General features: G+C 41.3%; 1 protein-coding gene across 1 annotated transcript in view; it reads right to left on the bottom strand.

The window, feature by feature from the left end:
• RHBDF2 (rhomboid 5 homolog 2) overlaps window positions 1-23,004 on the bottom strand; it is an 85,162-nt gene that overhangs the window by 26,091 nt on the left and 36,067 nt on the right. The window contains exon 2 of the mRNA XM_063293031.1: window positions 2,411-2,567. Coding sequence (XP_063149101.1) covers window positions 2,411-2,542 — 132 coding nt within the window. The 5' untranslated portion in view covers window positions 2,543-2,567. The remainder of the gene's footprint in view (window positions 1-2,410; window positions 2,568-23,004) is intronic.

Genomic DNA, 23,004 nt, shown 5'->3' with positions numbered 1-23,004 from the left:
GCAAGATAAGCTGGACAAGCTGATTAGGCAGGCATTGATATCTGTGAGAGCAAAATGGTACATAGATCAAATTACACACTTGCCTCCGAAGCAGTTTATAACCTTAGGGACCAGTGAAAGAGAAAGTTCAAAATGCAATGGAATAAGGGATGGGATGGATGGAATTTTCTACTACTGTAAGTGCGACATTCAGAAAAAAGTTCTGTAGAATACCAAAGAACTGGTTGGAGCTTACAAAAGATTTTATCTTATACTGTGCTTATATTATTCCTTCTCACTAGCTGGTGAGCACTCACATACAGTATGCATGGTAGAACACACAACACTTTTAAATGGTGCAAGATAACAAGTCAATGAAATAAATGCTAAGGTAACTTAATTGGCTGATTATCTCTGCAAGATTATTACAGTGACTTTTTGTAAGAAGTCCCACCCCAAGACAGATTGCCTGCATCCAGGAACGGTTTACTGAAACATATTGCTTAATCACTTGGATCCAATTTAGCTTCAGCATCTGACAACTACCCTATAAAGAGAGAATACAGCAGCATGTATTTGGGCCAGCTTTCCTCAAATTCATGTCCTCTGCATGTTCTGGGCTAGGAACTGTTGTAATCCCAATACATTTGGAGGGCATCCATTGGGGAATGCTACAGAAGGACATGTGAAGGCTTTGACAAACTTCCAGATGGCTGCAGAGAAGTAGGTTCTCTGTGAGTCAAAGCAATATAATATAACGATTTGCCATATTTTGGTTGTTATCAGAGTGACTGGATGTGAGCGTCTACCCTTTAGGTTGGGATGATATAGTTACGCTTTGGGAGGTGAAGTTCAGAGATGACACCTGGAGCCCTTACAGCAGAAAAAGAAGAATGAATATGACTAAGCAGAATTAAGAGCCCATATTTGGGCTACACTGTGGCAATAAGGGCAGTGAATTGTTAATATTCTCTATCCTTGCTGAATCAGCAGAATATCATGTGGCAGTTCAGTTTAAGGTAACACACAACTTGTTGGGGCAGGGTAAATTGGCAGATCTTCCTTTGGGTTGCTGTCTTTACAGATTTGCTAGACATTTTACTGACCAAGTCATTTGCATTAGCTTGCTGTATCCAGGAACGGATTGAACAGGACAAAAGTAATGAAACATGGCAACATCATGTGAGACTATCTGGGATTGTTCTGATCTTGTTGATTCTGAGGACATGGGCAGAATTTGTTGCAGCATGAGTCCAGCCACCTGCAGTTCAATCTTACTGCACTTGACTTCTTTGGAAAGGGTAAGGGAGTGGGTCTGAGAAGTGATCAACAGTTCTTTCAGAAAGGGAGTGGCACCTATCTGTTGGCAGAGTGCTAGAAAGCATTTGGCCCAGGAGAGATCAGAAAAGTCACACACCAGGCATTTCTATAAAAATAATTTTATTTACAGAAAACAAACATATTTAAAGGCTGTTTGCTGAGAGGAGAGATTTCTCTCAGCTGCATATTCTCTGCAAGCCTACACAGAAGGGAAACTGAAACTAAAACAAGTTCAGGCAAGTTCCTCCCTTAGGCAATGCAACCATTAACACGTGAAAAGGGGACAATTAAATTCAACCTCTTCACCTGGCCAAAATGATTAGTTACCATAGTAACCTTAATCTGTAGTAGAAAACATATTAACACTATCTATCTCCTCAGAGGAGACAGCAGCGCACTTCCACCTGAAGAGACCAATACTTGATCCAACCCTATTAGACAACTCCCATCCAGTCTCTCATCTTCCCCTTTCAGGGAAGATTCTGGAGAAAGTGGTAGATGCAAAATATCTTGGCTGAAACAGCTTATCTAGAATCCTTTCAGTCTGGGTTCATAACAGGACATGGGATGGAAATGGCATGATCGTTCTTGTGGATGACCAGGATTGAAACTTGATTGATGGGAGTGCAACTCCTGTTTTACTATTAGTTCTTTCAGCAATGTTTGACACTATGGAGCACTGTCTCCTTCTGCACAAGGACTGGGAGTTAGGAGCACTGAATTGCAGAGGTTACATTCCCTTCCAAGTGTCAATATGTTAACACCAGTCTATGATGGTGGGATTGAACAATTCAGCCCATGGCCACTCCCATATGGGGCATGAAAGCCAGTTGAGTGTCACAAACAACAGCCTAATATCAGATTGCTTTCAAGAGTGAAACAGATTATATGGATCATTTGGGAAGTGTTTTAACTTAGAACAACTTGCTTTTAAGAACAAAACACTGCTTTGTGCTTGAAACAGCCCGACTCACACTTGAAACAGGATGTTTCGATTTTGAAAGTCTTTGCACCACCTTAATACACAATAATAAAGGACACCTTTCCACACAGCATGTAACCCTAGCAATCTCATAGTTAATAGACATTTATGGATCTCAGTCATTCATACCACTGTTTGGCTACTTTCCTCTTCTCTCTTCATTGGCGGGATTGTGATGGAAAGGTTGGGGGGCTTCTTGCTCTGAAGTCGACTGCTGCTGGTGCTAGAACGGCTGCTTCCATTCTTGTCGCTATCTGCCATCTTGGGCCAGAAGGAATCAGCCTACCTGCAGTGAGGAAAGGAACAAAGCATTTGCAACTGCACACTCCCTCGTGTTCGTTTTATTGAAGGCAACCTTCCCCACATTTAAAGGCATCCTCTGGCTGTTGGGCTTGTAACTTCCAACCCCCATACAGCCAGCAGAGGAGTGGCAGTCCCACATACATGGAAAGCTCCAGGTTGGGGACAGGTGACTCAGGGAGTGTGACAGATCAGTAGAATAACATACTAGACATCTGTTGGGCAACCACTGTAGCTGTTTTCAGAGAGGCAGAGCAGCTTGTTAATGTGCAAAGGATTTATTAATTAAATGTTTTGATTTGCAGGGCTGCCTATCTTGCCACAGCAACTTTAGGTGGCTAACAACAGATGAAACAACATCAAAACAACATAAAAAACCCTAAGGACAGCTCAGGTAAAAAAAACAATTAACAGTAACACAAAACCACAACTACATGGATTTCAACTAACTATTCAGCCCACAGCTCAGGAACACATAATTTAGACATGCATGAACCAGAAGGCTTTGGCTAATCGGTATATCAATATTTATTTCTGTTTATCCTGCCTTCCCAGGATTACTAAGCCAGTAAGGGGGATTTTGATAGAAAGATTACAGGTAGTCCTTGCTTGATGATTGCCCTGTTTAGTGACCATTCAAAGTTACGATGGCGCTGAAAAAGTAACTTTGCAGCTGGTCCTTGCACTTACGACCATCCCATTAGCCCTGCGGTCATGTGATTGAGATTCAGGCACTTTGCAAATGGGAGTTTACAACCGTCGCAGTGTCCTGCAGTCATGTGATCACCATTTGTGCATTTCACAGCTGGCTTCCAACAAGCAGTCAATGGAGAAGCCAGCAGTAAGGTTGCAAATCATGGTCACATGATGTCTCGCATAACAACCATGTTGCTTAGTGACGAAGTTGCCGGTCCCAATTATGGTCTTTAAGAGAGGACTACCTGTAAACGTAATACATATTGCAGAGGGGCTATGTAGTACACAGCAGTTAGCGGCAGCCTCCACTTCATTCTGCAATAGAACATGGAATCTGGCTCTTTTGGCATCACATGTTTTCCATTTTCAGGAAATTGTTTTTAACTAGAATGGGAAGTACTTCATGCTTTATCTTACAAGCCAGTGCTTCCAAATGAGGATACCGCACCAGCGTCTACACAGTGAGTTAAAAAAATGTTGTGAACAAAAGGAGAATCAAATACTAATGGGGTCTTAGGCATAAGCAGTTTGGATCTGAAGCAGAAATGGTAAGATGGGGCACATCATTCAAGTCTCTTTTAAAAAATATTTTCAAGTCTTGGGGGTCTGCTTTCTAGTACCTTAGAAATAACGAAAGGGACTTCTGGTGGGGACAATGGTGGATTGATCTGTTTTTTTCCCGCTGTCTGCGGACTGACCTGTCAAGAGACGCTTTTTTCCTTGGGCTCAGGCAGGCTTCCTCGGAGCCCAGAAGCATTCTCCGGATTAAGGAGAACCCAGGGAATCAGCCCATGTGTTCTCTAGACGGCTGGTCACAGCCAGAAGACCGCAAAACTCTGTTTTGCGATTGACTAGTAAGCGACCAGCTGGGAGGCAGGGCCACCATCTTCTTCCCAAGCTGCTCTGAAGCCAAAATGGACCTTCAAGCTGCCCACCCCATTTCTACAGCACCAAGGTTTTTTTTGTTTGAATTTTACCAAAGAGAGGCTTTCTACAACAAAGAAATGCAGAATCTCTTGGTGACTCTCATTGTTTTTGAAAATTATTAACTTAGTTATTTGGCTTTTTATATATAATTTGTTAAATTGAGATTTAAATAATTTTTATTGCTTTTTTTATTAAAGTGAATTTTGAGGAATATAAAACTTCCTCTTCTTTGCTGAATCTGCTGATTGGAGTTCTGATCTATTTGCTTTCACTTTCCCATGGGAATGCTGTTTGTTACTACTTTTTATTTTCCTGATTGGCCACACCGGAGACAAAAAGGCTGGAGAGAGTGTTCAGTTACAGCGTTAATGACTTTACCTTCCTGAGGCGCTAGAGGGCGCCCTAAGCTATCTTACTGTTAAGAAATATGGAGGAAATTAATTTGATATTTAAAGATCTCTACAATGTTGTTATTCAAGTCTTGGGGCATTTCTCAGAATTTGTGGAGTCCAAATTGTCACAAGAATCGAGAGAAACTGATTAAGGCTGAAAACTACCTTAAGAGTAAAGTGGTTTCTCCAAAGAAAAAGATGAGAATTGGTGACTTATGTTTAAATAGGCAAAGGAAAATTGAGTTGTCAAAAGTGGAAGATAAGAAGACAGTGTTGCTACCACACCATTATCAAGAAAGAGAATTAAATTCTAGAGGCTGGAAGATTTTGCACAAATATTTGGGCTTTTTAAAGCAGGTTGTAGAATTTGACATTGACAAGAAGAAAGCTCTGTACATAATACTGAGACATGCAAATGCCTGAGTTTACTTTGAAGTGGGATAATTGTTTAAATGTGTATATCAGGATGGTTTCTTAAAGGCTTGGATAAATGGTTATACTGTTTTGAAAATTCTTACATTTTTGGTAAATGCCTAGGTTATTGTTTAAATGTGATTATCAGGATGGTTTTTTAAGGGTTTAGATAAATGTTTATGCTGTTTGGATAACTTTTATGTTTTTGGTTATTGTTAGTTTAGTTGGCAGATAGGAGCGAATTATAGTGAAGAAGTGTTTGCTGCTATATTAGGTTCCAAATTATGTTTGAAGGGTTTTACATGTTTTTCTTTAATTGGGAGGGTAATTTTGTTTTAGAAGGGAATGTAATACTGAGACTTTAAATGCTTTATAGAAATAATGTTTACTATAATATGAATTGGAGTAAGAGATTGATACTGATTTATGTATATCTTTGTTATAGAAAGTTGGAAGTCACTTTGTATTTGTTTTGTGTTTTTTTCACCCCTTTTTAGTTCTGTTTCTTTTTCTTTGTAGGCTTCTTTGTTTCAATCTTTTTAGTTTTTATGTATATTTTGAAAATGCTTTAATAAAGTTTTCTTAAAAAAAAAAAGAAATGGTGAAAGGAAGCCAAGTGAAATGTTTTTGAGGCCTGACTTTTAGTAACCTCTTAACTCATTGCCCCTTTTCCCAAACTGCTAATCCCTGCAAAATAAAGTATATTTAAAAAGAGACATTCAAACTCACGGGGTGGATAAAATCAAATTCCTTTTTCACAAGCCTGGCAAATGTCATCCCCTCAAGGGACTATGCCATTAATCCTACATGTTTAAACCAATTCTTTTACAACTTAAAAAAAAACACGTCAGTTGTTCACTGATTTCCAGAAGGAGTCACAGAAATGAAGTTGCAGTTTTTCTATAGTGAAATCTGGATTCAGACTGGAATCAAAGCAGGTGGCTTCTGAAGCAGTCCATCCCCCATGTACGCTTTTTTCAACCTGCCAAAGCAGGATCTGTGGTTTGTACCCATTACCAGAGTTTGTACTCATTTCAGAATTGAAACTTTCCCTCAGTCATCCTAGGCCTGTTTACACAAGGGACCTCCAAGGATTGAAGTTAATAATCTTGGCTTATTCAGGTTCACCAGTAGCTGTATTATTCTCTATAGGAAGAAGGAACCTTCAGAGAATGATGAGAGCCATACTATACGGAACAGGATAGAAAAGACTCTGGAGGGGATTTGCAATTACTGAATGGGTCAGCTAGGGTTTACAATGCCACTTAAGTAACTTCACCAGCTCTACTACTGGAGCTATTTAAGTTAGGCTGTCTAAGCCTTGTGACCTATAAATACTAGCATGGGAAAAGCTACCCACTCCTAACAGCTTACGCAATGGTCAAGTAATATCTTTTATGTAGCATGTAGATGCTGACCCGGTTATTATATACATCAGATCACAGACCATAACAGGAATCTCAAAGGCTCCACTAAGAAAATCCTATCTATTTTTGTTCATGCAGTGGACAATGTGGACAATGTTGTACTTTATATCCAGAGGAGAGAAGATTCCCCACCTTATCTTTACAACCAACTACTCACATTCTAATATAAGAATTATCTGTTACAAGAGCTCTAAGAAAGATACTAGCGCACTGCCATTGACAGCGTTAAAGAGCCATGTGCTTACCTGAATTGCAGTGGCAATAATCATTGTATTTCAGCAAGTTGGGAAAAAAAAATAAAAGGTCTCCTTCAAGTCAAGCTTGATTGGTGACCTCATGGACACCGTCATGCAATTCTCTTGGAGGTGTTATATTCCTGGGCAATATTATGGAAATAGTTTGTCACTACCTTGTTCCAGGATGTATTTTTTTTTAAATGTCCTAATCTAGTTTACATTCCTGGGATTTGCTAGTGGTCTCCCATCCAAGTACTAACCAGCTCAACCCTGCTCATTTTCCAAACCCAACAAAGGTCAGCAAGGGGCTTCAATTGGCTGAGGTCAAGTCACTATAATTTAACAGCACAGCACAAATCTGCTCAAGTAGCAAAGGATGACAGTGGAACTAACAGAGAAGAATCTGCCCAGCCAATTTGACCTTCCAGGGTTGGCATGCTCTGGGTTCTTTTGATTAATCAATGTCATCTGTCAGGACCAGGGAAGTGTGCCTTCTCTGTAGCAGCGCCTGCCTTCTGGAATGAGGTTCCCCTGAGATCTGGAAGGCCCCCATTGTGCTGTTGTTTAGAAGAGCCATGAAGACTATCTATCTAGTCTGTCATTCTTGTCATATTCTGTCTTTTCTTCTTCTTTGAAATTAGTTTTATTGTAATTTCCTTGTTTTGATTGTTGTGAACTCCCCAGAGTTGTTGGGAGTTGGGCAGCATGCAACTTTGATAGATGAATCAATGAATCAATGAATCTGCAGAAATTCTGAATTCGTTCTTAAGTGAAAAGGCAAGGCAGTTTTTTTAAAAATAATTAATTAAGATTCTGAAGAGCTGTGACAAATAGTAGTGAGTGAGAAAATGTTTTCGGCCTTACTGACAACAAATTGATAGTTAACCAATCACCAGATGGCATTCATCCAAGGAGTCTTAAAGATCTCTCATATGAAATTGCCGGTCTTCAGAGAAAGATATTCAACAGGTCACCAAAACTGCTTTCTATACTAGAGGTTTCAAAATGTCCTATATAACAACAATTTTTAGAAAGGGACTTGGGAAGATCTAGTAAATTGCTTAATTGTTTAACATCTATTCTAGGTAATTTACTAGAAAGCATTATTAAAGATAAAATGATCTAATATTTAAACAAGTCTGTTTTTTGAGAAAGTATAGTGACCCTTGTCTCAATAATCATTCAGGCTTCTTACATCAAAGGAATGCAGGCACTCATCATAAATCAACTATGGAATCCACTTCCTGAAGATGTAGTGATGATCATAAAATTAAAAGATTTGACAATCATGAAGGTCAACATATACTACCTCTACATCAGAAGCATCAGAACACCAACCTTTCCAAAACATGAAGAGGGAGGAAGGCCTTGTAATTATGCTCTGCTTGTGGAATTCACAGAAATCCAACTGACTATCACAGGAAGCTAGATGCTGGACCTAATCCAATAAACTCTAAGAATGAAAATCTCAGTCCCTCAACCACAAAACAAAAACATGGAAGTTTGTTCCCATCCTCACATAAAACCTTAACTCTTTCCCTTGAGCTGCAAGGATGAATGGTCTAGAGCCTGGTGGAAGGGTACTTTCATTTTTAACTGTGTTTTTTATGGATTGTTGTGAGCCACCTAGAGATAGGAAGCCATATAAGTCCTGTAATTAAGTAAGTAAGTAAATCTTGATTATAAAACTGCATTTTGGTCCAAATGCTTGATACAAATATCAATTCCGCCTACCCCAAAGGTGACAGATTCAGCAATTTTCAACTGTCTCCTACAAGGAATGAAGAGCTTGCTGCAGGGATTGGCAACAGACAGACTGAGAACTCCTGGCAGACCCCAGAACAATCTGCTGTATATACTAAACAGGAGACATTTTCTTTGCCCAGACTTTGGAACTTTCCACTAAGGAAGTTAGGTTAGCCCTACTTCTATCATACACACAAGCAAAACCTTCTTACTTTAAGAAGTATTTTGACCTGTAAGCAGGTTGGGGCTTCTGAAACTGAGATCCCTCTGATCCTTATGTAGATTTTATGATGTCACATTATGATGTGTGATTTTAATTGTCTTAAACTGATTTTTTTTCTTTCTCCACCTTGAGGAAGATTGGTAGAACTATGAGCTATAAATCCCAGAAATAAGGGGGGGAAAAAAAGATAAACAAATCAGCCAGGGTCCTCCAATTTTCTTTCTTTTAACAGCAGCAAAACCAGAAAAGGTTTTCTTTGGGGTGGGGGGTATCCTAAATTAGGCTCTTGAGACAAAGTAAGCTTGAGAGAAAGAAATAGGTATGGGGTTTTGTGTGAACAGACTAAGTTAAATTCATAGAGTAAAACAATTTTTGGTCTAAATATGTGGTTGGAGACAACTATTCCTTAGTTCTAAACACGTCTTCTCAAATCATATCCCAATATTGTGCATGGTTTTGCTTGAACCTTGGAATCTAGTAAAAACCAAAACAGATCCCATAAGCTTTCAGACTGGCCTCACCCATTCCTGCAAGATAGAAGAATATGGCAAGAGTGATACTTCTTTTAAAGGACATTTCATTCCCAGAATGAGCTGGAGTGTTTTCTGTCAGCAATGTGGACATGGCAAGCATGATGTGTCATTGTGGTAAAACATGCCCCTCCTGTTTTACTCTTGCAGGATAGGCCTAAGCAATAACAAAATGCAGTTGGAAATATTTTTCCATGCTCCCAGGCAAAAGTGTATATTTTCCTGTTCTTCAGACATACCAAGTTCCTGCAAATGCCTTTTTAAAAACACACTGCAGTGACACAAATGGCCATTAGAAGGCAGCAGCCCCCTGTTCAAGCTTTCTCTGCTAGCCTAGCATAAACAAGAGCCTTACTGTGGCACCTTCAAGTCTTACTGTGAGAGTTTAGAGGAGAAAAATGGTAAACAAGGAGGCCCAATGAAGACTGCAATGTTTCTATTAGGCAAGTTCAAGTGTGTACAAGATAAGCAGAGGGATTGTTCCTTTTCATTGAGCTTATATTATATACCGCTGAACTCCATGTAGACCAGTGTTTCTCAACGTTGGCAACTTTTAGATGGGTGGACATGCTGGCTGGAGAATTCTGGGAGTGGAAGTCCTACCATCTTAAAGTTGCCAAGGTTGAGAAACACTGATGTAGAAGAATCCAAGACAATCCCTCTTGCATTCCATATCTTTGTTGTAATTTACATTTGCAATTTACACTTTCCTTCAGAAGCTACCCCTAAGGGTCTGCAGATTCAGTCAGCCCTATCCCAGGGGGCATGAGGCTTTCAGGGAAGGGCCTTTCCAGCAGTGGCTCCTCTGCTTTGCCATGTTCTTCCCAAGAGTCCCGCCTTGCACCCACTCGGATTCTTCCTAGTGCTTGCCAAGACCTTTTCTTACTAGGTTTTTCAGCTTTCTAATTTTCAATAACTTGCTGATCTGTTTTGCAGATGGATGCTGCTCTTAAAGGGTGTCAAATTTAGCTTGCTTTCCATCCTTACCAATCTGCTGCTCTCCAGGTACATCAATTAAAATAATAGAAATCCCAGCCAGCATGAGCTGCTGTTCAATATAGGAGAGCCATGCCTTGGGGAAGGCTACATTAACTATTTCATGGTGTTTTAAACATATTATTTTAAGCTGCCCCATAATATATTCAAAGGGTAAGTATATGCTTAAAGAACTATACAGGTTTTAAAAAAGGAAGCATGGGGTAGGCTCTGGTCACTCTCATAATCATAGGCCACTAAAACAGCAAAGTCTCCTCCAAGTCGAACTTGATTCATGGATACTTTAATGACATGTCCATGCGGAGCCTTGGTGCTCTCCGAGCTTGGTTGTTTGCTGGCAGATATTTCATTACCCAACTAGGTAACATCATCAGGGCTAGTGAGTGTAGGGTTTGCTCCCTGTTTATATACAGTAGCTTGCCCTGCCAGTGTTGGTGGGGGTGTGGTTTTTCAGCTGTGCAGTTTATTGGAGGTTTGTCTCTGACACTGATGGGCAAGGCATGCTATTGTAGGCATTCATGTCCACGTATGGAATATGGATATGATGGAATATGGATGTCCATGTTGCCCTGGCCTTCTGGGATTTTTTTCAGCTCCCTCGTCTTATCTGCAGCCCTGAGAATCTCCCTTGCAAAGAATAACCAGGTCTGATCCTGCTTAGCTTCAGTGGTCAGGCAAGAGCAGCTATCTGCTGAGACATCCCTAAACTAGATTAGTAGACAAATATTTGTGCTGTATACACTTCTCCTGCCAACCTAGCAGTTCGAAAACATGCAAATGTGAGTAGATTAATAGGTACCGTTTCGGCGGGCAGGTAACGGCGTTCCGTTCAGTCATGCCGGCCACATGACCACGGAAATGTCTATGGACAAATGCCGGCTCTTCAGCTTTGAAACGGAGATGAGCACCACCCCCTAGAGTCGGACACGACTGGACTTAATGTCAAGGGAAACCTTTACCTTTACCTTTACTATACACTTCAACATTTATAGACAACATTTATATTATTAGGCTAAAACAACTATATAACATAATTCAATTAAAGTGTATTATTATACTTGGTTTACTGGTTTTCTCATTTCTGAGACAAAAGAGATACCGTGTGTGTGTCTGTGTGTGTACATGCACTAAAAGACTCAGTTTGGTCTAGTGGTTAAGGTGCTGGGCTAGAAACCAGGAGACTATGAGTTCTAGTCCCGCCTTAGGCATGAAAGCCGGCTGAGCGACCTTGGGCCAGTCACTCTCTCTCAGCCCAACGCACCTCACAGGGTTCCTGTTGTGGGGAAAACAGGAGGAGGAAGGAGTAATAGGTATGTTCGCCGCCTTGAGTTATTTATAAAAATAATTAAGGGTGGGATAGTAAATAAATTTAAAAAATTAAAAGTTGAGAACATCTGTGTCCACTGTGCCCAGCAGATAAGCCAGCTCTTGCTACTGTGCTAGTTTCACAGTTACCTTAAAGTGAGATCCCCTCTTTTTGAAAAGAGCAGCAGGCTTTAGTCCAGCATCTCAGCAAGAATACATTGCATGGGAGAGGAAGCCATAAATGTTTAAGAGGCCCCTCTCAGGAAGGGAGCAATGTAATAAATAATCCAGGCCCTCAAGCATCCCAGGAGAACAAGCATCCTATACAGCAATTCTCAAAGAGCTCGAGCAGGCAAGAAAATAGAGCTCATGTCAACAGAGAATGAGGGGCTGGTGCATTAGTAGTTTGTCTCATCCATTATACATTTCAGGACCATTGCCATCTGCATGTTGAGGGGGAAAATATTTATACAAGTCAATACAACCCACAAATAGGAAAGCAACAACAGCAGGTATTGGAGACCACCAGAGCAGGCAGGCAGGGCTTCAGCCAACCTCCTGCAGATAAGCAGGAATAATGGTATAGAAATACAACAGGGCAATGGTGTTTCTGGTGACCTCAAAACAGCCACTTCTGCAGGCAGTGGTATTTTTGAGGACTGGATAGACTCCTGTACTATGCTCCTTCATCTGCACCTTCTTGGCTGATACGGTGGATTGAAGGACCCGTACACATATCCGATTAGCTTCCTGTGATTAGCTGAGAGGTCCCATTTTGACTCTTGCACTTTTTAGGGATGTTTCTCACTCTTGGCAATCCTACAGCTGGTTGTTGGAAACAAATCTTTTCATAACCACACCAGGCCTTGCACTTCTGCATTTGGAGTGCTCGACACTAAATGCACCACAAAGGACATGCAATTTCCTAAGCCAAATCTGGCCTAAAAGTAAAGTACTGTTCTATTTCCAGTGGGAAGTTATGCATTGGTAAGATTAGTTAGCCTGCCTGAAATCTCTGTGCCATCCAACAAATTGGAAGCTTTATCAAGGGACCATCATCTACTTTGGAAGCCCAAAATAGCAAAATTTCCCTATGCAACACTTTGCTCAGGCTGTTGTTGGGGAACCTCTCTTACACATAAAGGTCAGGCTTGAATGATATGCATAGAGAGTACAGTATAATAGTTAAGGTGTTGGAGTAGGGCTGGGAAGTGCCAGGTTCTAGTCTACTTTCAGCCATAAATGTTCCGCAAGTGACTTTGGATCAATTACTCTCTCTCAGTCCATCCTACCGTTCCAGGTGGTTGTTGTAAGGCAAAATAGGAAGTGTGTGTGCTATGTACACAACCTTAAGCTCCTGTACAAAAAGCAGGATAAATGTCTAACAAATAAATCATCTGTTTGAAAAGAGGGATTATGTTCCTTTGGCAAGTGAGCACCCCATTCATAGAGAGGATGACTAATTACACAAGAATGGCCACCAAACCCAGCTGCCAGCACTGCCCTCAAGAGTCCTTTCTCTTTGCATTTAATCCTCTGGCTAGCACTACAGCTCTCACTCCACCAGCACAACAACGTGCCCTACCAGTTGGCAGAAAGTCATGTCTGGGCCCTCAGTGACTTGTTTTTCCATGACAGGCAACCTGCCAAGGAGGAGCATTTAACAACAAGTGGTTTACCATAATTATAGAATGAAAGGAGGACCATTAGAACTTGTGGCTTGGCTCCTTTAACTCCCATTCTTCATGAGGGTGACTGCAACCAAGACAAGAGCTATGGTGCCCAAGCGGGCTCAAAGACAAGCCTTGCCACATCATGAGAAGCAGCCCTTCCTGGACCACCAAGGTAATTCTCCAACAAAAATGAACTGGCATAGCAGAAACAGAAACTCTTCTCTCCACAGGAAGACAAATGCTTATCTCCACAGGAATGAACTACGAGAAGGCAGTGAAATAATCTTGGAGGCCATGTTGGCTGTGCAATTATGGAGGTTGAAATCCAATCCATTTGCAGGGCACCAGGCTGGAGAAAGTTAGGGTGCATAAACGAAGCCTCAGCTTGCAGCCACAGTAGATGAATCTTCTCTTAAAAATCAACTGTACACTGCTATTTACATTTCATTGCTAAAACAAACTGTTGTGGGAATTTATCTTTTCTACTGCACCATATAATGATTAGTCTGTCTCATTAGATATACATGTATGCACAGGACCGCAGTTAAATCTCCATCAGTTATTTCAGTCTTTTGCTATTTGACACCTTTTAGAAATATTGGACTACAACTCCCATTATTCTGAGTCATCAGGAGTTGTAATCCAATGAACTTGGAGAACACCAGACCAAGAAGTGCAGCTGCTCCCATTCCAATACAATGAATGACATCTTCCATCATCCCCTGCCAGCACACACAACCTGGCTGGGCACGATGAGGACTGTGTTCCAAATACATTAGTGTGCAGAACTGGGAAGGCTGCATTTGGATATGAGCTTAGCAGTCATGCATCAACAAAGTTGCAAATAAACGACTTTATAAATAAACTAGTGTAGATTAAATAATGCTGCAGCATAGTCATTGCAAATCAATCAATCAATCAATCAATCAATCAGGAAGCAGTATTTATTTCAGGTTATTTCTATAATATGATTAACTCTCCGATGTTTTTTGAAAAACCATCTTCATTTCTCAAGCTTATTTCCAAGGTTTTGTAACCATTAGAATATTAATCAGTGGTAAAAATCAAGCAAGGGTAGTTTATTTGGCTCCATCACAGAAAGCTTAGCTCATTGGTAACTTTTGGGTGGTACCGATTCTTCAGAGAGAGCCAGTTTGATGTAGTGATTAAGGCAGCAGGCGAGAAACTGGGAGACTAGGCCTGCCTTAGGCACAGAGCCAGCTGGGTGACCTTGGGCCAGTCACACTCTCAGCCCTAGGAAGAAGGCAGTGGCAAACCACTTCCGAAAACGTAGCCAGGAAAACCTTCTCCAGACAGTCGCCAGGAGTCAAAGACTGACTTGAAAGCACCCAAAAAAAAAGTCTCCAAAGTTGCATAATCCACTCAGTAACACACACAGCTACACAACCCAGAGGTTGATTTCTTTTTTTTTCCTATTTGCTCACATGCTTAACAACTACCTCACTTGGGATAGACTCAACATACTAAAGAGAGCCTCAGTCAGGATGGAAAATTTCCCTTCGAAGGCCCTGCAGACAGTCAGAAAAGAGACTTATTCTCTGCTAGCAAGGAAGAGAGTCAACCACCCAGATATGCCTGCTGTAATCTCTATCACTTTGGAACAGGAGAATTTGATGGGTCACAAGGGGAGCGGGAAGAGAAAGAGACGATCCAAGCAAGACAAGGACAAAGACCATGTGGTGGTTTGCCAAAGTGAGGTCATTCATTCACAGTAGAACAGGTGTCTCCGGTGCTCTCCCCATGTTGCCACCTTGCTAACATAGCTCGGTTGGCTTTCCCAACCCTGAAAAGCAACAATCCCACTTGCTATGATTTTATTTATTTACTTAGTATGCTGTTGCTGTTGCTGAACCCATTCAGACTTCCTCAATTATAGAAGGACCCTGTAATCAAGGGACTGAGCTCATGGAAGAGAAATAAACATTATTTACTTAACAACCCAGCTGGTGACTGCTGAAGGACCAAATAAGGAGAAAGCAGTTCCACCTAGACAGTGTACGATACTTAAGCTTTTAGCCAGATGAGAGGCAGCCAATGGTGGTGCCTGGAACTTTAATACAGGAGCAGCACAGCAATTTGTGAATCATTCTCAAGTGACTGGGACTCAAGACCAGCTCTTGCAACCCCCACCCTCCCTCCAGCCTTCCCTAGCATGGTAGCCTCAGAGGCATTGGGATTAAAACAACCAGAGTTTCCAAGCAGCAGGGCTGTGGAGAAGGCTGTGGAGAAGGCAAATACAATACAATACAATTCTTTACAATACTTTATTATTGTAAAGTATTTAATATAAATATTACTACTACTTTGTACTGAAGTACTATTATTACTACTTTGTATTGATAGCTTACATTTCCTGTATGGAGATCAAGTCAGCCTTAATTTTATTCCCCAAACAATAGTCCTGTGAAGTAGATTGGGCTGAAAGAGAACCATTGGCCCAAAGTAAGTAAGTTTCCATGGCTGGTGGTAGATTTGGACTTGGGTCTCCCAGATCCTAACCAAACACCTTAGCCTCTATTCGGATTAATACAGGGATAACACTAGTCACATGCTGTATATATTTGATCTGATTTCATAATTTGAAGCTGGGTAGTAACCCTGATTAAGAAATGTCAGCCCCACTAGTAGGAGACCAGACCAGGAAATCAACTCCAATTTAGGATGTCAATATTACAAACATAAAATTGAGACTTTATTGAGACTGGCTACAACAACAGAATCTTGCAAGTCTGATTGTGCTGAACCTCCTCTCCCTTCCTCTTATACTTTGGTGAATTAGGGAGGCATCTGCCTGAGCCACTTCCTAAAGTTATCTCATTGTTCTGGATTTTAAAAAGTGTTTCAGCCCTTTTGCCTAGGTAACAGTTCCTGCATATTTCAGTCAAGGTCATCTTCCTCATGCTCTGCACAAAGTAACTATGGTGTTACACGGCACAATTTGCTCTGTTCTCACGTGGGTGGATGTTGATGTATGATGCTGTAATGCTGATCTAGAGGGAGAATGCTTGGAGCTCACACTGAGAGGTAGAAGAACAATCATACTCAAATGCTCCCATTGCTGCTAGAAAGAGCAGGCGTCTGAAGGAGGAGCCTCCTCTCCCTGCCTGAACCAGCCCCGGAAGAAGGAACATGCTAAAAAGCGGTCCTGGCTCTTCTTCCTTCCTTTCTCAAATGGAGCTCACTGGCCTCTGGTTGCCACCATCAGTTCTTCCACAGCCACAGGCTGGAAATGTCAGTCAAGATGAAGACTCCTTGGGCAGGTAGTTGGCTAAGGTAGTCAGGAAGCCCAGCAGCAACTAATTAACAAAAACAATGAGTGCTTTGTGACCAAAACAGCAGAAGGACCAGCTTGTGGTCTCCTGCCCTGCTAAGGGGTAAAGATAGCTAAGGTTGCTTAGGACCAGCAGAGAAAAAGCAGGAAAAATCCACCCCAGAAAGGGTGAAGGATATCCCTTTCATCAGCCTCATTTTGGGTTAGTTTTATTCATGTGAAAGAGACAGTGAAGAAACTTGCAGGCTTGGCCAGGATATTTGTGCCTGAGGCAAAGCAGTACTGTATATTGCTTCCCTTGAACACACTAAGCCAATGATGCTAGGGAGAGTGGAAGGCAAAAGGAAGAGGGGCTGATCAAGGGCAAGATGGATGGATGATATTCTAGAGGTGACGGACTCATCCCTGGGGGAGCTGGGGGTGTTGACGACCGACAGGAAGCTCTGGCGTGGGCTGGTCCATGAAGTCACGAAGAGTCGGAAGTGACTGAACGAATAAACAACAAGGTGGCCAGGACATTTTGACACAGGAAGGAGATCCTCTCCTCCTCTGTCAAGTAAAATTAGAATGCTGCCCAATTAAACGGCTAGCAGATGGCTTCTCAAATCTCACTCTGCCTAGATCTGGTCCAAGGGGGCTGCTGTCCCCAGCATGAAGCTTTTTTTCGTTTTTATTATATTGTTATAAATCTTGATACATTGTATTGTTTCAATACAGTAATGCTTATATGATATGATTAGAGACTAAGCTACCTAAATAATAGGATGTTAATAAAATATTTAAAATAGAGAAAGGAAAAAAAATTCTATCAATATTAACTACAATTTAGGATGTCAATATTACAAACATAAAATTATTTGGCTTTTTCATCCAAAATTAAATATAACATTAAAATAAGAACTACTGCAACTCACATCAAAGTATTGAAAATATGATAATAGTATCGATCTTAAGCTAATTACTTAACATTAAAATCTCCATCGTATGATAGGAAAAGGAAGACAGACAAAGCAAATTTAACAAAAGCTAAAATGCCTAAAAAGTTTAAAAAGAATGAAAAAGGAAAATAATAACAACAATTGGTTCCCCCCTTTTTTTTATACATTTGCTAATTTGCAGTATTTGTGGACATTCAGGCCCACAGAAAAGCCAGACTGTAAGTGGTTATGTTGCTTTTTCAAAAGTAAGCCAGGACTCATGTGAAGATGGCCGCTGAAAAAGAGGCCTCAAAAAACGAGCCTTAGAGCAAGCACCAGCGCACTCATCTCTCCACCAAAGTGAATGAATACAGCAACTGACATTATTATTATTATTATTTTAAATATTTTAAATTTATTGGCCACCCAACTCCAATAGGAATAATCATATTCTATCACTTCATCCTATACCAGACTTCCCCAGGCTGGTACCTTCGAGATGTATTATTGCTAATTTGGTTGGTGAAATAATTTGTATGCTGCTCTTCTTCCCAATGGAGCCAAGTACACAGAAAGACAATAATAAATTAACCTTCAATTTTAAAAATTCAGTAAGGGAATCTGTGACAAAGGACTCTATCATAAATTAAAACATTAAAAATAAAAGGCTACTTTGGGGCTGCAGTTCCCAGGAATTACGGCCTTCAGTGGTCTCAGCACATCTGCAGGTGTCAGATTGGCAAATGCTGCCTTATCCTATGTTTTTTATTGCCTTATCAATCTTTGGCTGTTGCCTTCCTCTTCCTAAGTTTACTTCCACCCACCTCCTCAATCAACAGCCTTCAGACTTGTAACCACAGCTTCAAGCCACTTTCTGCTCATTTCAAATATTCTCTCAAGCAGGAAGAAGTCAAGATAGGAGATGACTCTAAAATTTAAAATAGGGCACAGGTCAGTCATATGAGTAGAGAGGAAGCAGTTTTTGTTTTTAAGAAGTTCTAAAGAGGAGGTGGCCTCCCTTTGTCATCTCACTAAGGAATGCAGTGGAAATCCCTGCGTACTGGAGAGGTTTCATTTGGCAAACCACAATGTGGCTCTGTCAGAAGCCTGCGAGAGTGGCTATACTCCTCTGAATTATTCCATAGAATGAAAGTTTAAGGGCAATAAAGGGAAAATATTCCTCACACGTGTTGGCCAGAGGATAGGGACATTTCAAGCAAAACTGGAGAGCCAGTTTGGTCTAGTGGGGAAGGTGCTGGGCTAGAAACCAGGAGACTGATAGTTCTAGTCCCGCCTTAGGCATGAAAGCCAGCCGGGTGACCTTGGGCCAGTCCCTCTCTCTCAGCCCAACTCACCTCTCAGGGTTGTTGTTGTGGGGAGAATAGGAGGAGGAAGGAGTATTAGGTATGTTTGCTGCCTTGAGTTATTTATAAAAATAATAAAGGTGGGATAAAAATAAATAAATAAACCAACTTTCAGCTATTTTAAGATTGTGCCACCTCAATTCTCAAATAAGTATGTGTATCAGAAAGCTACATGCAACACTAGAAGTGGAAACCAATGGCAGCCAACCTCCATATTCCCACAGGAGTGTGTTAACATCCTCCTAACTGACCTAGGTCTGGGTCTGTCTGAGCCATGTGCTTACTGAGTGGCTCCAGTCAAATGCTTCTCATTCTCTGCAATCCAATCCATAAAACAAGAAAAGCAATGTCTTTTTTTTTATTGATAGATTTATAGCCCGCCTTTTCTCCAGGGCTTCCAAGCAGCCTACATGGAGCTCCCTCCTCCAATTCCAGGTGAGGTTTGTTGGACTGAGGGAGAATGACTGGCCCAAAGTCACCCAAGGGGCTTCTATGGCTGATGGTAGGCTCCCCAACTCAAGCTTAAAACCTTCGCTGCTACATCACCCTGGCTGCACACAACAGTGACCCACCCCACCAGAAGTTGCTACAAAGGCACAGCAAAGAGGAACTTCAAATGACATTTCATTTAAGCAATAATTCCAATGTTGTAAGGCGCCCTGAGTCACTTGCTGAGATGGGCGGCTATAGAAATCAAACAAACAAACGAACAAATAAATAAATAGTATCTCCCTTGAATTTTGAGCTGTCGAAATGACATCTGACTCTCATTTTTCAACCCATGGATGTTTCTTGGTGGGTGCCTTGAGTAGTGTGAAGAAACAAAACTGAGATAATTTATTTTTAGACATAATCAAGCCACAGTTTCAGCTATCCAGATTCTATATAAGCCAGCAACAAACAATGGCTTTTTCATAGGAGAGATCTGGAAACAAGAAACTACAAATAGACATACTACCCATGCCTTTATTATTATACATAATAAAGCAGCTCAGTTTACACAATTAAAAATTTAAGGCGCCACGACATTGTTTTTGCTGCACAAGACAAACATGGTTACTCCTCTGAAGCCATATTCAAGAAAAGAAGAAACTCAGAATTAAATATTTGAAGTAACTTCTCTGGGAACCATTGCTTAAACAAGGAATAAAATATTAGAAAAGTCACAGAGAAGTACAGAGTCATGGTTTCATGCAGCACATTGATTACAGAGTCAGTCCAACATTTTAAAGTTGTCATTTTATGATAAGGCCTAATATCATTGTTTAAAATTATACAGCAAATGCACATTTCCTGACAGCCTTTTATCACTTGCATCTCACTGCAGCACACATGTCCCAGCAACACCATAATACTGCCTTTATCTAGTCTCCACCCATACTAGGCAGGAGGACTTCACTGACACCAACTTCATGGCTTGCCTGGACTACTCTAATGTGCTCCTCATGGGGCTGCCTTTGAAAACCACCTAGAAGCTTCAGTTTGTACTGGATGCAGCAGCCCAGTTGTGTGGCACATGTTGCCATGAGGTCAATACACCAGGGCTGCAGGACCTGCACTGAGTTTCTGTTGCTTCTGGGTGCAATTCAAAGTGCTGATGTTAACCTATAAAGTCCTTTATGGTTTGCCTTCAGGACTGTTATTTTCCAACCAGAATCAAACCCATTTATTCCATGTATCCTGGGTGAAACTGCTAATGGTTCTCCATGTCTGGAAGGTGAAGCAACCTGAGGCTCCCAGGCATTTCCCCCCCCCAGTATTTGTGCCCAACCTATGCAACAGCCTCCCTCTAGAGATTACTGCAGACTTGTACCCATGTGGTTAGCCTTCTGGAAACATTTAAAGATGGAACTCTCCTGGAGAGCTTATGTGAATGACAGGAGTTATTTCTGCCTTGGCTGATTGTAAACTTATGTTAATGCTGTGTTGTTTGGAATGTCTGTTATTTATATCTTGTTAGCTTTAATCTGATTTTTTCCCATGGACATTTTAGTCATAATGTGAACTTGTACGTGCTTAACTGTTAACTGCCAAGAGTAAATGTCACACCTCTAAACTGCAGCACATAGTCAAGGAAGCAAGATTCACACTGACTTTTTTTTTAATGAGTTTCAATGCCAGGAATTAGGGTCAGAGTAAGAAACTTGCTAACACTGAAGTGGCACTGCAGAGCCCTGCTAGGGTCTCCAAAACAACAGATGCCTTGGGAGCAGCATGAGTCCCTCACAGCTTCCTTTATTCCATGCCACTATGGCTCCTATCTAGGCGCCATGCAGCTGGTCTTTTAAGAAAAAAAAAGGCATGGGGCAACAGGGACCCAGGCCCCCTGTGCCTGTTGGTCCCAAGGCAGCTGCCCCCCCCCCCGCCTTCACTACTTGTTCCCCTGCTCCCAGTCCCAGGGAAGCACATACAAAGCCTCAATCTTTCCGTTACTGTATTGACATTCATTCTGCTGATAATCTATACCTGTCTCAATTGTTTGCATGAATGTGGGAATAGGCAGGAAATTAAGAGGCCTATGGGAGTTAAATTTATAATTTTTGAAATCATTTTTATATACCAGTGTAATTCAAGTATGGCTCCTGATGATTTACCCAGACAATAAAGAATATAATTCTATTAAGCTAAATAAGCACTCACTGGTGCCTGTTCAAATACTGACAAATACAATTACATATTAAGAATGACGTAGAACCGTGTTGTTTTCAGGGATGCTTCTTTATGGCTTATCGACAGCCATTCTTTGCAGCTTAAGATGACAATAGTAGTAAGTAATAGAAATCAAAAGTCTCTCTCTAATACAGCCTTTCTGAACCTTTCAATCTTGGAGGAACCCTTGAAATATTATTCAGGCCTCAGGGAATCCCTGCACATACAGGCTCAGAAGTTATAAAACTATTGTATTCATTTCATGTGTAGGCCTGTATGTATGCATCAACAGTGTTCTTAAACTAAACATAAAGAATGAAACTTACCTCTTTAATGTGAAGTTGCCTGAATTTGAAATAATTTTTTAAAATAAATTGTGATCTCCCAGAGAACTCCTAGTGACCTCCTGCGGAACCCTGGGGTGCCACGGAACCCTGGCTGAGAAACCCTCCTCTATTATGATGAATAGCACCAGAAGTACTGGCAGCAGTTGTTACAACTGGATCATATTTGCATGCTTACACCTTAACTGGGATTCACTGGAACAAAAGGACAATCTTCCTCTTCACTGCATTACTCTTGGGAAGCCAGCCGATTTAAAGCTTGTGGGGGTTTGAGCTTCGTCACACTGCAGTTGCAAGGGAAAGAAACGAAGCTGAATTGAGAGAAACTCTCCAGTCTGCCCCATCAAAGCCCTTTCCCTGCCCAGAGTGACTTAGAGCAAAGCCCCATTAACTGCATTTATCTGCACAAAGCTTTTAAAAATATCACAGGCAGCAGCAACTTTGGAAGAAGTGATGTAGGAGGTGAACTCCAGGGCATTAGTCATCCTTGTATTGTCAGCTGCTTTCAGAAGCGGCTTGTTGCCCCGTCTCTCCTGCCATCAAGGGCCTCTTTGTCACACATGCCCCATCTGCGAAATCTGTTCCTGATAACCAAGTGACAGCAAGACCGGCTGGTCAAAGGAGCCTTCTTCCTCCTCTTGAGGGACCGCAGAGAGAGTGGAAGAGGAAGGGGGGATTTCTTTTTCAAGTCCCAGTGGAGTTAAGCTTAGTGGTGCTGATGTCATTGGTTGCATTCTAGCACACACTCCTCCTGTCTATGTGCTCCTGGACCCAAACTATGAATGCACGTATTTCTGAGTACCACAAAGCAAAACTTGCAGACCCATCCTCACGTGCTGTACCACGTGATAAAAACAAGGAATGGACATAAAAGAAAGACTTCACAGATATAATTTCTCTGGAACTAGAAAGAAGACCCAAGTAAATGTGTTCCTTTAATGATCTATTTTAATGAGTCCCTTTTACTAGATAAATACAGTATAATTGTCTTAGCTGATCTTGAAAGCTAAGAAGAGTCAGAACTGGATGGGAGACCACTAACAAACTCCAGGGCTGTAGCCTAGATTGGGAAGTCGAAAAAACATCCTGAAGTTGGGACTTCTGGAGAAGAAATGGCAAACTGAAGCTGACGACCACGGTGGAATGAAGAGCCAGCGAGTAGACCGGCTCTTCGTAATTCCTCTCCGACAAGAAGAGGACTTGAGATTGCCCTCAGGTGCTCCAGAGAGTTGCTCCTTGTGAGGAGACTGCAAGACAGTGGTCTCCAGTGTGTTTAGAGCTCTGAGAGATGA

This window comes from Candoia aspera, chromosome 2, assembly GCF_035149785.1.
Source record: "Candoia aspera isolate rCanAsp1 chromosome 2, rCanAsp1.hap2, whole genome shotgun sequence".
Classification (NCBI taxonomy): Eukaryota; Metazoa; Chordata; class Lepidosauria; order Squamata; family Boidae; genus Candoia; species Candoia aspera.
This window is presented reverse-complemented; position numbering and strand designations above follow the sequence as displayed.